Raw genomic sequence first — 13,991 nt, 5'->3', positions numbered from 1 at the left:
TACGGTCTCTGAAGGAGAGGTAAAGAAAAAAAGGTAGGGAGAAAAGTGGTAGAGGTTTCTCAGTTTTGGACTATCTGAGAAACATTGCGTTTCAGTTTAGGAGGATTTGATGTTCTTAGAGCTCCATAAGATTTCTGAAAACTGTATTTTGACTCATTAATAATGGATGTTTTCAATGTTTTGGGTTGGTTGGTTTTTTTTTTTTTTATCTGTTAAGCCTTTATTTCTTGTGACTGCCAACAATGACACAGAATTATGGGCACTTAGTTTATAAATAAAACTTTTCTGAGTCTTACATAATTTTAAAGTAAATGTCCTCATTGGTGTATTGCACCACTGAAGCAATGGAAAAAAAGAGGCTTTACAGCAAATCTGAACACAAGTTACTCATCATTTCTATTGGTTAATGCTTAGGCCTTTCAGAACTGTTAAAAGCATGTTAATGGACCTTAGCATAAATGAGAATCATCCTCAGAAACAGCAGTTTCAGTACACACTGTTGCCATGGATGTATTGAGTTGTGTTGAGTTACTAGTTACAGATGACTTTAGACATAATGCCCTGTGAGCATCAGCAATGTAGTTAGATCATGATCACAAACATGGGAGGGAACTTTGCTACATTTGACAAGACAGCGATGTTTTATAATGTGTTAGTATTGCGTGGTGTGTGTGTGTATATATAAATTTAATCTTGGTGTGATATGAATATCAACACAAAATGGGAATTAAAAGTTACTTCCTTTGTGATATTTTCAGTTTGAAGGGAGTATGAGATAAAAATGCGTAGATATATGAATTTATTTTCAGGGATGGACAGTCATCCAGCTCTACATAACATAGGATTTGAGAAATAGTAACTGTTTGCTGTCTATACTTATGATATTTCTTAAAAATGTGTGTGTGGAAGCTTTTAGAACAGTGTTATGTTACATAGCTATCAAATGAGTAAAAATGACTGCAGCCTTGTTGGGAAGAGGGTGTATCCAAGTGTGTTGATAAAGGCAGCTTGAGTAGCTGATTGACTGCTCTTCAGTAGAAAGTGACTGTAGACTTTCAGATTTTTTATTCTGTACAGATTGTCCTTTTTCTAAAGAGCAGCTGAGTGCATAAATTGTGTCACTTCTAGCAGCTTCTCTCCCCAGTGGGTACAACTCGGAATTGATGGGCTTGTAAATGGTGGGCAAAGTGGTTTCCCTCTTTGCCCGTTGGCCTTTTCATCTGTCCCATTCTGGTTGCGGGGCAATTCTGGCTTTTATTATCAGATAAGGATTTTGCTCACGGCATCTGCAAGTATTGGTCCCTCGTGGGTTCTATATGCAGTTTCTAGGCATTTAATTAGTGATTCTAGGGGACCTTAGTTTTTTTCCATATTGCCCAAATCCAAGAAACATCTGAAACAACGATGAGTATATTTGGGATCATTCTTGTTTCTACCCTACATTAGAAAGAGGGAAGACTCATAAAATATTAGAATACAGGATTAATCCACTCTAAGATACATAATGCATGACTTGAAATAATTTTATTCTTCAAATCTGTTAAACGTTAACTTGGAACAGTCAAATTCCTGTTTCTCCGATTCAGAAACATAAAAAGTCATCTCATAAACATATTTTACTTTCATTTGTATTTGAGTAAAGTTAAATAACAACTTCACTATGTTAAATGTATTGATTTTTTTAAAAAAAGCGCATTGTTGCTTTGATGACATTACATGGATTCCATGCACAAATTAAGAAACATGATTTCATATTAAATTTATGTTTAATGCACTGTGTGGTAATTTTTTTGTGGCTTACGATATTTTAAACTTGGGAGTTGCGTGAAACAAAGATTTATAAACCACTAAATTTTGAAAGGAGCTCCGTGAGTGTGTGAGTAAGCTCAGGAAAGGATTTTCTCTTTTTTTCCCAACTGTATTCCTCTGGAAAAAAGTTGCATTGAAGTCAGCACTGCGGTGTAAACCTATCTGTTTGTTCTTCCAAGGAGCCGGGGATGGATACTTGTCAAGGCAGTCAAAAGTAGTTATGCAAGAAGGACGCCTGGTTCCCCTCTCCAGGTGCTGAGGGCTCTGCCTCTGCAGCCTGCTGAGGAACTACAGGCTTTTTGGCAAGGCTGTTTTTTGGTGTCAAGCAAATAAATCAATTCCCTTCTCCTTGAAATAGTAAAAGGAGTTTATTTTCTACTGTAAAGTGTTATAAAGCAGGTGTCCTTTTCAGCTGGGCTGCTTTCTCTTCTTCTTTACTGGAGGACAAAGGTTGATAACGCTGCTATAATTTTTCTTGTCCCCCTGTTACTTTTGACTGTGATACTTTCTATAACGCTTCTTTGAAGTTGCTGCTCTTCTGACTGCCTTACTGCTGCTCTGGCATGCGTGAATGTCTCCTTATGGAAACTTGGCTGGAGACAAAAGTGAAAATAATAGCTTTAAAATGACATGGGGAAAAGTCAAGGGACAAGACGCAAATATTAGTGAAATAATTAGAGCATCTGTATTCTGCTTTAGGCATTGTCCATCTCTATTTGTGCAGTTGATTGGAAAGTAAGAGGAACAAATGCAACATTGAAGTATTTTATCTTTTGTCAGCATTCATGGGTAGTGAGCTGCTACAGTGTTGTATTACACAGAAATAGCCTGCCATGCCCCAGTCTACTCTTCAGTTAATTTATATTGAGTAGTAGGAACATCAGCAAATTACGGGAAATAAAACCAAAGGGTACTTGGTCATCTTGAGCTTTTGGTGCAGGAAAAGGATTAGCAGCAACTGTGTCTTGTTTATATTTGTTACATTTAATCTCTTGCTGCTGTTTTTAGTATTTCTTATTAAATGGATTTATGGTGAGTTTTAATGGGATTTTCTAATCCTGGACTGTTTCTTAGACAAGGTATTTTTGAAAAATTCTGTTATTATTTGCTGAATTTCCTTTAATAAATTAGAGTTTTAAAAACAAATACTTTTTTTTTTTTTTTTTTTCTTTCTGGTTACATTGTATGGATCCTAGTTTAATTTATTAATAGAACAATTCATTAATTGAAGGCCTAATTTGGAGGTTTAATTTGAGGGCTAATCCAAAGCCCTTGCCATTGCAGGCGAAATTAGAGTTTTAAAAACAAATTTTTTTTTTTTTTTTTTCTTTCTGGTTACATTGTATGGATCCTAGTTTAATTTATTAATAGAACAATTCATTAATTGAAGGCCTAATTTGGAGGTTTAATTTGAGGGCTAATCCAAAGCCCTTGCCATTGCAGGCGTTTTCATGTGTGTGACACAGATATTGCTGCTGCTTTGTCACAGATACTGTATAACACCTGCCCCTGTTTGGCAAACACTAGGTAGAAAGAGCCCTGTGTTGGTACAGAATGAATAGCTGCTGGAGAGTCACTGTGGTGGTTCAGGAAAGGTAAGAGCAATGGTGAATGAAGCTTGCTTTCATCCACTTGGTATGGAGACACACTGTCCATACTGTCCTGTATCCCAAGACAGGTCTGGAGGACTGCCTTTGCAAGGACATTCCTGCAGAGTATTCAGTCTCTCTACTTAGGTTAATTCTTTAATACAAACACACGATCATGTGAAACTTGACTGAAAGTTGCTGTTTCATCTGAGAGAGGCCAAGAAGGAACTGTGACAAATCATCAGGCATATGGTAAATTACTCCATTATTCCAAGCATTTCATCACTTGAGTGAAAAATGCCACCTTTTCCACTTGTGAAGATTTAGCTTCCAGATTAACTAATCAGATAAAATAATTAATATTGTATAACTGATGCGTGTCCCAAAACTTCCTACCTGTTGCCCTTCTTAAGTACGCTGTTTTCCTGTTAATGTAATCCCCTGCTATAGTATTTCTTGTTGTGGTTTTTATTCTTGCAAGTTGGGACCCGAATGCGTCCTCTGTACGCAGTCTCTCTGAATCTCCCATCTTATAGTTCCAGAGTGTAGACAAGCTGGGAAGTTAAGATACTAGCGTTGAAATCTGGGTTTGCATTTAAGAGAATGCCTAGTTCAACTGATCTAGCAATAATAAAGTGCCTTAAAATGGCTGCAAATGTATTCCTGCCTACTCAAAGACATCTTCTCACTGGTAGCACATTATAGAGGATCTGTAGTGTAGTTAAGAGTTGGATCCTTGCCAGTAGATGGAAGCATTTTTTAGCATCTCTTCATGCCTTGAGCTTTTTCCGCATTTTTTAAACATAGTATTAAAATTGCCTCTTTTTCAGTCTCTTTCCATTTATTATAAGCTATTCCAATTTGTGCTAGTTCAGATTACTTCCATTTGACGTTGTAAATATTTTTTACATTCTTTTTTATGGAAGATATTTCTAATTTTATATTTTTAGAGCTCTTTTCTTCTGTTCTTCATCCTCTCTTTATTCTGAGCACGTCTCTGCTTGTCAGATTTCTCTTCAATTTCTGTTTTGCTTTTGCAGTAATTGGCAGTCACCCTCTTGGAGCTCCTGAGGGAAATCATGCATGTAGGGTATAACCAAAGCAGCACCTGAGTGATACCACTTTAGGGCAGGAGACAGAAGAGTTCAGCCAACCATCAGCAGAAGAGATAAGAAACTGTGAAATGCTCAAAGTAAGCAAACTGGAACAGCAAAGACACCGGGTCTCCTTCATTTATAATGATCTTAGGTCTCAGTAGGCACATAATTTTTAGGTGGAAATGTATGTACTTTTTTTCAAGTGTGATGGAACCCTCTTTTAGCAGTGTGTATAATTTGTGAAAAATCTAATAATCACTAGGTTATACATTGTTGTGAATATTCTTGACTCTCCTTTGTAGTTATTCTTTTTGTCCTTGATTTTTATTTTAATATAATTCTTACACTAACTTTGCATTGGAAAAAGAATTCGTTTCTGTTGTCAAGTTCTTCATTTTTTCAGGAAATCCAAACCTTATAATTTACTTCTAGAAATTGCTTTTTGTTTAAATATATTACATTCGTATCTGTAAGCATGCTTTGATTTTTGCATTGATCTTTGTAAGGGGAAACGGCTGCTGAGAGTAAATGTTGAATTATAAACAAAAAGCTCTAGGACCTCCAGGTAATATCTTTTCAAAGTGTTCTTTGGAGACTGGTAGCAATGGATTGGATCTGTGTTCTCCTGTGTTGAATGGTTACGGAAAAAAACCAGTTATTACCTGGGAAGAATGGAACAAGGAAGGTGGATGAGAATAAAACCAATGAATAATAAAGCTGTACCGTTGCCCTGAACATCGCTTGCCTGTAAGGCGTGTTGGCTTAGAGCACTGGTAACGGCACAGCACGTTTCAGCGGTAGGTTGCTAGGTCTGATCCATTTCTGCTTGGTAAAGATTGAAGTTTGTGGTTAATGTATGACTGATTGGTTCGTGTGAAATGTGTTTGATGTTCATGATGCAGTTGACAGGCCTCGTCATAAATCACAAACAAAATTGTCATTAATTGATCCATCTTTTCAAAGGGGTCATGGAAACTGAATCATTTTCCTCCACCTACAGACCAGGAGGGGACACGGTGGTGGTATAGATAACCTTGCTGTGGCTCCGTAGGTATTTCATATCCCGTTGAAAAAGCTTACCATTTTGAAGCTTTTCAATGCAATTAAATTTTCCCTCACCTCCATTTTTGTATGCATATGAAGCCTCTCTGAGGAACTTTGTAATATATTAATTTCTACTATTTCCCAAATATCCAAAATTCATCTTAGCATATAGAGGTAGAAATACACATGGCATCAGATACTGTACTTGGATATGGGAATGGTTTTGTTGGCATACAAAGCTGTGGGATTTTATTCTGAGTTTGGAAACAGTGCTATTAGGCGTGCTACTGTTCAGTTCATTAGTTTCCTGGAATTATTACTGTAGCTTATTTCTGAAAAGAATAATAAACAACCCTGGGAAATTTGTAGTATAACACTGAGTATCACTTTCATGCACAGAGAACTGATTATTTTTTTTAGCTCTGTTCATTTTGCTGGAGTTTTAAGATTTTTTTCTAACATATGCTCCTTCATCAGGGCACTAATAAGTATTTCAACTACCTAACAGGTCAAATACCAGCACCAACAAACCTTCAAACATGAATATAACTTGTCTAACTCCTTGTTCTTGTTTCACTGTTTGCCATAAACCTAGTCTTTTTTCTACGCTCATGGCTGTGTTGGATTTTTGAGCTATGTTGACTGTTAGGATGCAGCCTGTGAAAATGAGCACCTGACCTATAGAAATGCTGTAGTTTGGAGAACAAGACAGTTTCTTCTGAAGACTCTTTGCTTCGGTCCTCCCTGCTATTGAATGTTGATGCTATTGTGGTTTTTTGAGAGAAGAAGCCTTTAGGAAATGAAGGGGGCCTGAGATTGAAGGGGGAATAATTTGAGGACAAGCAGTTGTTTAGCTGTAAAAAAATCAGTGGGAAGCTGATGAATAGAGTTAACGGAATTCAGAGGGCTGTGAATTTTTGTTGAGTATCAAAGCTACTAGCTCTGTATTTTTGGAAGGCCTATTGTAGTGTAATATAATTAACTTCAGAGGCTAGTTTTATAAATTAAGCGTTACAGTCAAGGTCATCAGGAATACAAGGACGCTTGAGTTGCTGTCTCACTCTGTGGGTTTACAGTTAAATGAAGAATAACAGTAGGTAGGAAGCAATGTGTTTTTTATTAACAGCTTTTTTCACCATAATATTGGAGTGCAATAGTGGCATAGTGGATAGATCCCTGAATTTAAAGCTGCAAATGTAATCCAAATCATTTGAAGGCTTGCAGTGTTTGCCAAATGTGCCTGTGCTAGCTGCAGTCATCCGTTGAAAAAACACGGTTTTGTGGCAGAATTACCAATCATAAAATACATGTTTATATTTTCTTTCCAGGATCAAGTAGAACACACTGATTCAGCAGAACTGGCTGGTTGTGCTGCAGTCATCATGAGTAGGCACAGGGTCATTCGTTTCTTAACATATGTATAAGAGAAAAAGGTAAGAGGCAAGTTCTGCTTTAGAATATAATGATTCAGGGGTATGTACTTGAAATGCATGTATTTTTATGTATGCTTATGGATATATATACACACACAGCTCTATATATGGATATAGAACTTATATAGAAGATGATGGAGTATTTTTAGCATTTTGTTGTTTTGGTTTTTATTGAGAGTAATTGCCTTGTTTTAGAGCAAAGATGTGTTTTATTTTGATTGGGGGGGTGAAGTGGGCACAGTCTTTCTTCCTCAGTCTGTGCTGTAGGCAGGTCTCATCAGTTAAAAATACAGTTATTGCTGAAGTCTGAACAAGCTGTTCATTACAGCAAAGGTGCTTGACTTCTTCCTTCCAGAGGCAAATAATACAACGGTCACTAAAGGAAGCTGGAACAATGTGTGGACTTGACCATTGTTTCTTGGGGTTAAAGGAAGTCCTCAGGAGCACTAGATCTAATAAATTAATTTGTCCAGTTGATATGTAATTCCGTGTTGTCATGCTATGGGAAAATGACATTTTCTGGATGTCTGTTTTTTATCAGGATGAATAAACAATGTTTGGCTTCAGTTTGATAATGCCCCTTGTGGCTTTCATATTAGATTTTTGGTGAGGACTATAATAAACTACTTGAGTATTTTGTTTAGTTAGAGTTTACTGAAATGTGTATATTCACAATTCATATTGAAAGAATAGTCTACACAGGAGAGCATGATAGAAAGTCCTGAGATCTTACTCTGGTTCTTTACATACTCTGATTCTTAGGCCTTTGCTATGAAGCTAATGGTTGTATATTGGTATTATTTCCTTTCAGTGCATTTTTTATTATAGAGTATTAACATGATTGCATGCTGATCACTCACAGTTAAGCATCAAGAAAATTTGAAAGACTGAAGGCTGTCAGTTCCATTGGTGGAAAACTCTTGAGGGTAATTTTGGATGTGCAGTGCAGAAGATCATGGGTTACATAATTCCTTATCGTAGAGACCAAAACAAATCTGAGTCTTGCTGCTTTGCAGATACAACACAAGGCCTTATCTCTTTGTACAGATCATTTCCCAAGAAGAAGCTGGCATGTGGGATATCTGAGCTGTCTTGAGAGGCAGTCTCTAAGGTTAAGTCTGCTCAGAATACCATCTAATTTTAAGGAAGGTTTTTCTGTCCTCTACTTCTGTCTCCTTCCCTCCCCACTAATCAATTAAAGTTTGTCTTATGTCTAAATGCTATGATGACTGGGATAGTAATTCTGGATAGATATGCCAGACATTCTGGTACATGCTCTTTATATGTAGACATTAGGGGAGAGTAGAGCTTGTAAGCTTGATAAAACAGAAGTTCTTAAGTTTTAGAGATGAAGATGATGATGTCCATACTGTTGTATGAAGAATTTGATAAGTAAACCACAGAGTTTCCAAATTACCCATAAACTGTGATCCAACAGGAGCTTGAAAATAATCTGATTGACAGGGTGCGTATTTTTATTTGCTTTTTGCCATGAAAGACAGGAATCATTAAAGCTCAGAAAGCCATTAATATTTTTTTTTTTGATACAGAATTTAAAAAAATAAATTGCCTATTTAATAGGGTTTTTGGCTATAATTAATCTCTGCCAAATCTTTGCATGGAGGACTGCATTTTTGAAAAACCATCTTATGCTTTTCCCTGGATTGGTCATTTATGTCTCCTTTCCTTGCACTGGCACAGCATCCTCTTCTTTACATTGTTCATCCCAATATACGGTAATTTAGGAAGTGTCTCCTTTTTGGTAGCATACAGCTAAAATTGTCATTGAAATTTCTTCCTGATTTGCTCATGGTTTTTACTCTCACTTTTCCAGAGTTTGAGTTATGTGTTTGCTCGTCAGCTTTTCTCCCTGCATGTATTGCAATAGTTGAGCAATGCTAAAGACTTTCACAACTGTCAAGGATCCTTTAAAAATGTACTTTCAACCTTTATACTAGGAGGAAGTTTGGGACCAAAATAATTCTAAAACTGTTCCAAACTTTTATAGTGGTATAGTGGTGAGTTACAATCAAAGTTTCCAAAGACCTGTAAAGGAGTATGTTTCTTTTTACTTATCCTGGTTATTTCATAAAAATATTAAAAATAAAATGAAATTCTAAACCACAGGGAAAACAGCTATCCAATTATTTGGATGCTGCACTGAGAATGTTCTGTTTCTGTGTTGATCTTGAGTTGCTGGCTATGCAGAGTTGAAGCATTAGATCTTAAACTGGCAAAAGTTCGAGTTGCTGACAAGGTATTGGTCAAGAAGCATTGTGGGTATCTCTTAGGAACATGAGGACTCACTCTCCTTTTCGGTCAGGAAAAGGGCAGTGAGGACTTTTGTGGGTTTGGCAGTGTGTTTTGCCTTTGGGCAGAAACTTCTGGAAAAGCTCAGGAGGGTTGTTGTGTTCTTTTATACAATAGTAATAATTTTAGATGTTAGACCTGAAGATTTGCAGCTGACCTTTTCTGAGAAATACCTACTTGCATAAATAATGAGATCTTAGTTAGAGTGGCTGTCAGCTTAGTGATTGTGAGTTTAAAAATAAAAGATTTTCTGTATATCCTGGTACATCAGTAAATAAAATAACAATAATTATATAAAAGGTCTTTTCTCTCTTCAGTTTGGACTATGAACATCCATCATTCTGGATTTTGGCTCACTGTATTTGAGTTTCAGAATTCATATGGTTACATATGTTTGTTTACACATAATTCTTTCTACTTAGAATTTTTAAAAATATTGAGCCAAATTTAGACTCACAAATATTAGATCTTTAATATTAGATAATGCAGATGTTAACAAAATAATAATTTCACAGAGATGCTATGAAGTGTTAACCACATTGGGACCAAAAGGGAATGGGAACAAAATTTTACACCTTCTTTATATGCTCTTGTTATTGTTGAACACGTGGTCTCCTAAGTCTGAATTTCTGTATTTTTCCAAGTCTATAAATTGACACTTAATATAAAACTTAAAAGCCAAATGCTGACTAAAGTCAGTTAAAATGATTATATTTATTATTAATTTCTAACACCGCTTTCTTTGGTTAGGCATATCTTGTTCCTGATTTGTATGACAATGAAAAATTTAGGAAATGTTAGGGACAAATGTGGCTTATATTCTGTTTACTCTAAAGTGCATACATTTGAGTTAGTTTTGAATTTTATCAAGCTTTCAGTCAGGTTTCGAAGTTGTATGAATGGTCAGGTCTGAATTTTTCTAAACATTTGAAAGTTGCACAAAATCAAAATGCAGTTTTTCAAAGAGTTACTTAAAAACATGGTTTCAGCAACTGTATAATCAGAGTAGTGTTCCTTCCCCATCAACTTGCTTGTCAGTAATCATTATCTTCTCTTAAATAAACAAAAAAAAATCAATGCTTGTAGCCTATTTCTTTAGGGCCACCCATATTGCAGAGTTTGTGTTTATGTCCTAGAGAATGTCTTGACTGGATGTGCTTTTTCATGACGAAGGTGCGTGGAAATCTGCGTGTGGTGGCTTCAAACAGCATCACAGTTTAACTTCTGAACACAAAAATTGTGTGTGACACTTTTCAGTCTTGCAGTGCTGCTCTGACAAATACTATTTGCATCAATGACCTTAGCAGTAGGACTTTGCCTAGGAATAATTATTCACATCTTCATCAGTTGTTTGCTAGACTGGAATGTCATCATTAGAATGTAAATTAAATACATTGTAAATGGATATGAAATTATTTGGTATTTTGTACAAAATAGTCTTATTATAGTGAATTAATTTTGGTTGGTTAGAACTCTGAATGGAAAAAGAAATTCAAGTGAAATATTCATTGGGACAGGTTCTAATTAACTTTTCAATATTTGATATTTACTGAGCTGGTACAGATGCTTTCTATTAAGAAGTTGAAATCACATGGAGAGAAAGGTTCAAGAGAACCTCCAAACTCTCAGTTTGGATGTAGTTTGAAGGAATTTAGTATTTGTATGTCTAAGGAGAAGCATCTGCTTTTTAAAAATATTGTGGTTAAATTGTGATGTGTGTGGTAAATGTAATTGTCTCAGTTAAAATGGTATGAAATATTTTTAATACAATGACTTGGTGGGCAGATTGGGTAACTCCAGAAGACCTTACAGTAGGTATCTAAGGGATCATAGAGTAGGCTCTGTTACGGTTAGAGGTCAGAACATGGCTTTGGGTAGAGAATGTAAAATGCTGAGGTTTTTTTGACTTCTGAAATGCAGCCTTGGATCAGGGTGGCCAGCTTCTTCATTGCTTTTGTTATGATCTTTGCATCTGTACACAGGAAATTATATGGCAGATCATCTATTTTCCTTGCAGGAGGAGTTAATCTGAAAAGTCAGAACAGAGGACAAATCTGACAGTTTGTAATGTGACGAGTCTAGTTTAACTCAGAATTTCTTTGCAAACTGGTCTTTTTTTTGGGTGATGCTTATTGCAATTTCTAAGTTGCCATTACAGAAATTTTCTTTAAAATTGGCTTTTTTGCATCTATCTTTAAAACTTAATTTAATCTGATTCTACTTAATAACAATGTATTTATGTCATAACGTGGTCATCTTTTAAAAACACCATGTGTCAAATTTGAGGTCAACCTCAGAAACCTGAGCTCTGCATTTTGTGATATTTTAATGCATGATCTTTTTGTACCAATAACCTAATTGTAGCTGTTGCCCGCAATAAACACAAACTAATATTTAACCTTGTAGTAATTGAAATTAAACTGGTTGATGTTTTCCTCAAATCCAGATACTATGGAGGTAATGTTAAAGCAAAGTATAGTTTTACACTGGAAACTTCCTCTGACATGTTTCTTGTGTCTGTTGTATCTCTAGTGTAAAAGAGCAGGTTTTTAATTGAGCTGGAGTCTAGCTGTCAGGTCTAACACTGTTTCTTACTGCAAAACAAGGTTCTCACCCTCTCCTCCTCCATTTCCTTATTTCACAACACTGAAAGCCAACTCCGAAGAGAATAAGGCTGTTTTGGATGATGTTCAGAGAACAGATCAAATCAAGGTCTCTCTTTATGGTATATAGGTTATGGCACATATTTCTCAGTGAAAATGTCTTCGCTGGTAGTGAATGTTTTTAAAAAATGAATCAGGGTGGCTTGTTGCTACAAGCCTTTGGTAGCGAGAAGACCATATTCCTGTTGTTAGGGCGAAAATGTTATTTATTATGTGAAGTTGTAGAAAGTTATTTAATTACTTAGTGTTGGGGTTTTTGTCATTTCTCCCTTGTCATCTTCCTTTCTAGCCTGAGAGTATTATCTTTTGATGAGACTATTTACTTCTGTGCATTTTGCTAGATTTCCAGTGCGTGCCTTTCAGGGGAACAGGAATTATTAAAGCAGACATTTTAAGAGCTAGCACAATTCAAGAAACACCCATTAAGTCCTTTAACAACTTTTACAAGTATGAATCTCTGAAGCAGCTCTGGGAAATGAGGAGTGACACAGAATACTGCTAGCCAAGTATACATTAAAAAATCAGAAGCACAGAGAGTTTAAACTACTTGTTCAAAGCCACATGAGCTAATTAGTGGTAGCACAGAACTGAAAGCCTGATCTTGAGATTTTAGTTGGGTTTCTGGTTCTCTAGACAGTTATTTTCTGACTGGAGCAATTAGAGCAATTTTGCTCTTAACCATTATGGTGGTTCTGGTGGTTAGACACATGAATGTGGCAATGCCACCTTAATGACGGCAGTAATGCCGTCATCATCTGGGTTTTGAAATATCTTAAAGGCTGTTGTTCTGTTTAAAAGTTCAGGTGGAGGTCAGTGTTTTCCTTGGATGTGAGAAGTTGAGGCAATGCCTTCAAATGCTTGGAGAGGCATTGGTAAGGAGCTGGGAGGGCCAAAGCATGGGACTGTGTTTGACTTTGTTCAGTTAAACCTATTCTTGATCATTTGTTACAGTGGCAGTGCTTTGGTAACTACTGGTGAAAATTCTTCCTCTTCCCTCTTTCCCTGTTTATTGTGGTGAAAAAAAATCTGTCATCTAAATAATAATGAAAATTGCACTCATATGTAATAAAAATAAAAGCTTTAGATGTGAGAAAAATTGTTTCCCATATGGGTGGCATTTTACAGATCCTAAGCAAACATTGCGTGAGAAAGAACTACAGGACTTACATTTTTGTTACATTGCCCTAAAGACAAGTTTCTAAGCAGTCAGGGAGTTTCTGAACTGCAGGATTCAATTGGATATGCTGCCTGTATGTAACTTTCTCCCAAATCCCGAAAAAGAAAATTCTTTTTATTTTGGCCTCTCAAAAAGATCTGTCACATTAAATGGAAAATGCATTCAATTAAGCACCGGGACAGAGATGCATAATGTTTTGTAAGTTTTATGGTGTGGAATACATTCTAGTTTGAACTGACATGGATTCACAAACTCAGTTTGCTTAGTATTCTTTTATTCATCTGATGGGGATATTTTCCATTGCTGTGAGAGCCATTGTGTTAAAATGAACCTATGTTCTTCAAATGTTGTTGCTGCAAACACCTGGTTCACATCAACACATTTACTTTTTTATTTGTGTGTGACAGGATTTTTAAAAACGTTATTTTTAAGTGTTTGCAAATACTATGATCTTAAAAAAAAAACCTGTGTGTTGCTTAAATTTTAACATTTTAAAAACCGTATTTGTAAACTTGGAGACAGGAGGTAATAAAATCCAAAGCAAGTCTGGGGAGGTTGTTCATCTGAATTAAGCAAGTTTAAGTGCACAAAAAGTTTTTATTCCTGGAAAATACTTTTGATTTATGCATGTAATGTATGTAAAATTTGATTTACAAAGGACTACTTTTCCCCTTAAATCAGTGCAATATGTAGTAGAAAACTGCTGACTGAAGGTTAAATATCTGATTGTAATTTGTTCTCTGGCAGGTTCAGACAAGAATCTGGTGGTCTTTCCCTGACAAATGGAGAACTATTTCCAAGCAGAGGCATATAACCTCGATAAGGTTTTAGATGAATTTGAGCAAAACGAAGGTGAGTCGTTTTGAACA

The 13,991-nt window shown here is 36.0% G+C and overlaps 1 protein-coding gene across 2 annotated transcripts in view; it reads left to right on the top strand.

The window, feature by feature from the left end:
- The first annotated feature begins 6,860 nt into the window (after positions 1 to 6,860).
- Positions 6,861 to 13,991, top strand: part of ZFYVE9 (zinc finger, FYVE domain containing 9) — a 45,260-nt gene continuing 38,129 nt past the window's right edge. For both annotated transcript variants that reach the window (XM_014939196.1, XM_014939195.1), the window contains exons 1-2: positions 6,861 to 6,972; positions 13,870 to 13,974. In XM_014939196.1, the coding sequence (XP_014794682.1) occupies positions 13,905 to 13,974 (70 nt within the window). In that variant the 5' untranslated portion in view covers positions 6,861 to 6,972; positions 13,870 to 13,904. The remainder of the gene's footprint in view (positions 6,973 to 13,869; positions 13,975 to 13,991) is intronic.

The sequence above is a fragment of the Calidris pugnax genome, unplaced genomic scaffold (assembly GCF_001431845.1).
Source record: "Calidris pugnax isolate Ruff unplaced genomic scaffold, ASM143184v1 scaffold18, whole genome shotgun sequence".
Taxonomy (NCBI): domain Eukaryota; kingdom Metazoa; phylum Chordata; class Aves; order Charadriiformes; family Scolopacidae; genus Calidris; species Calidris pugnax.
Note: the sequence above shows the minus strand (reverse complement) of the source record. Positions and strands in the feature narration are given on the sequence as shown.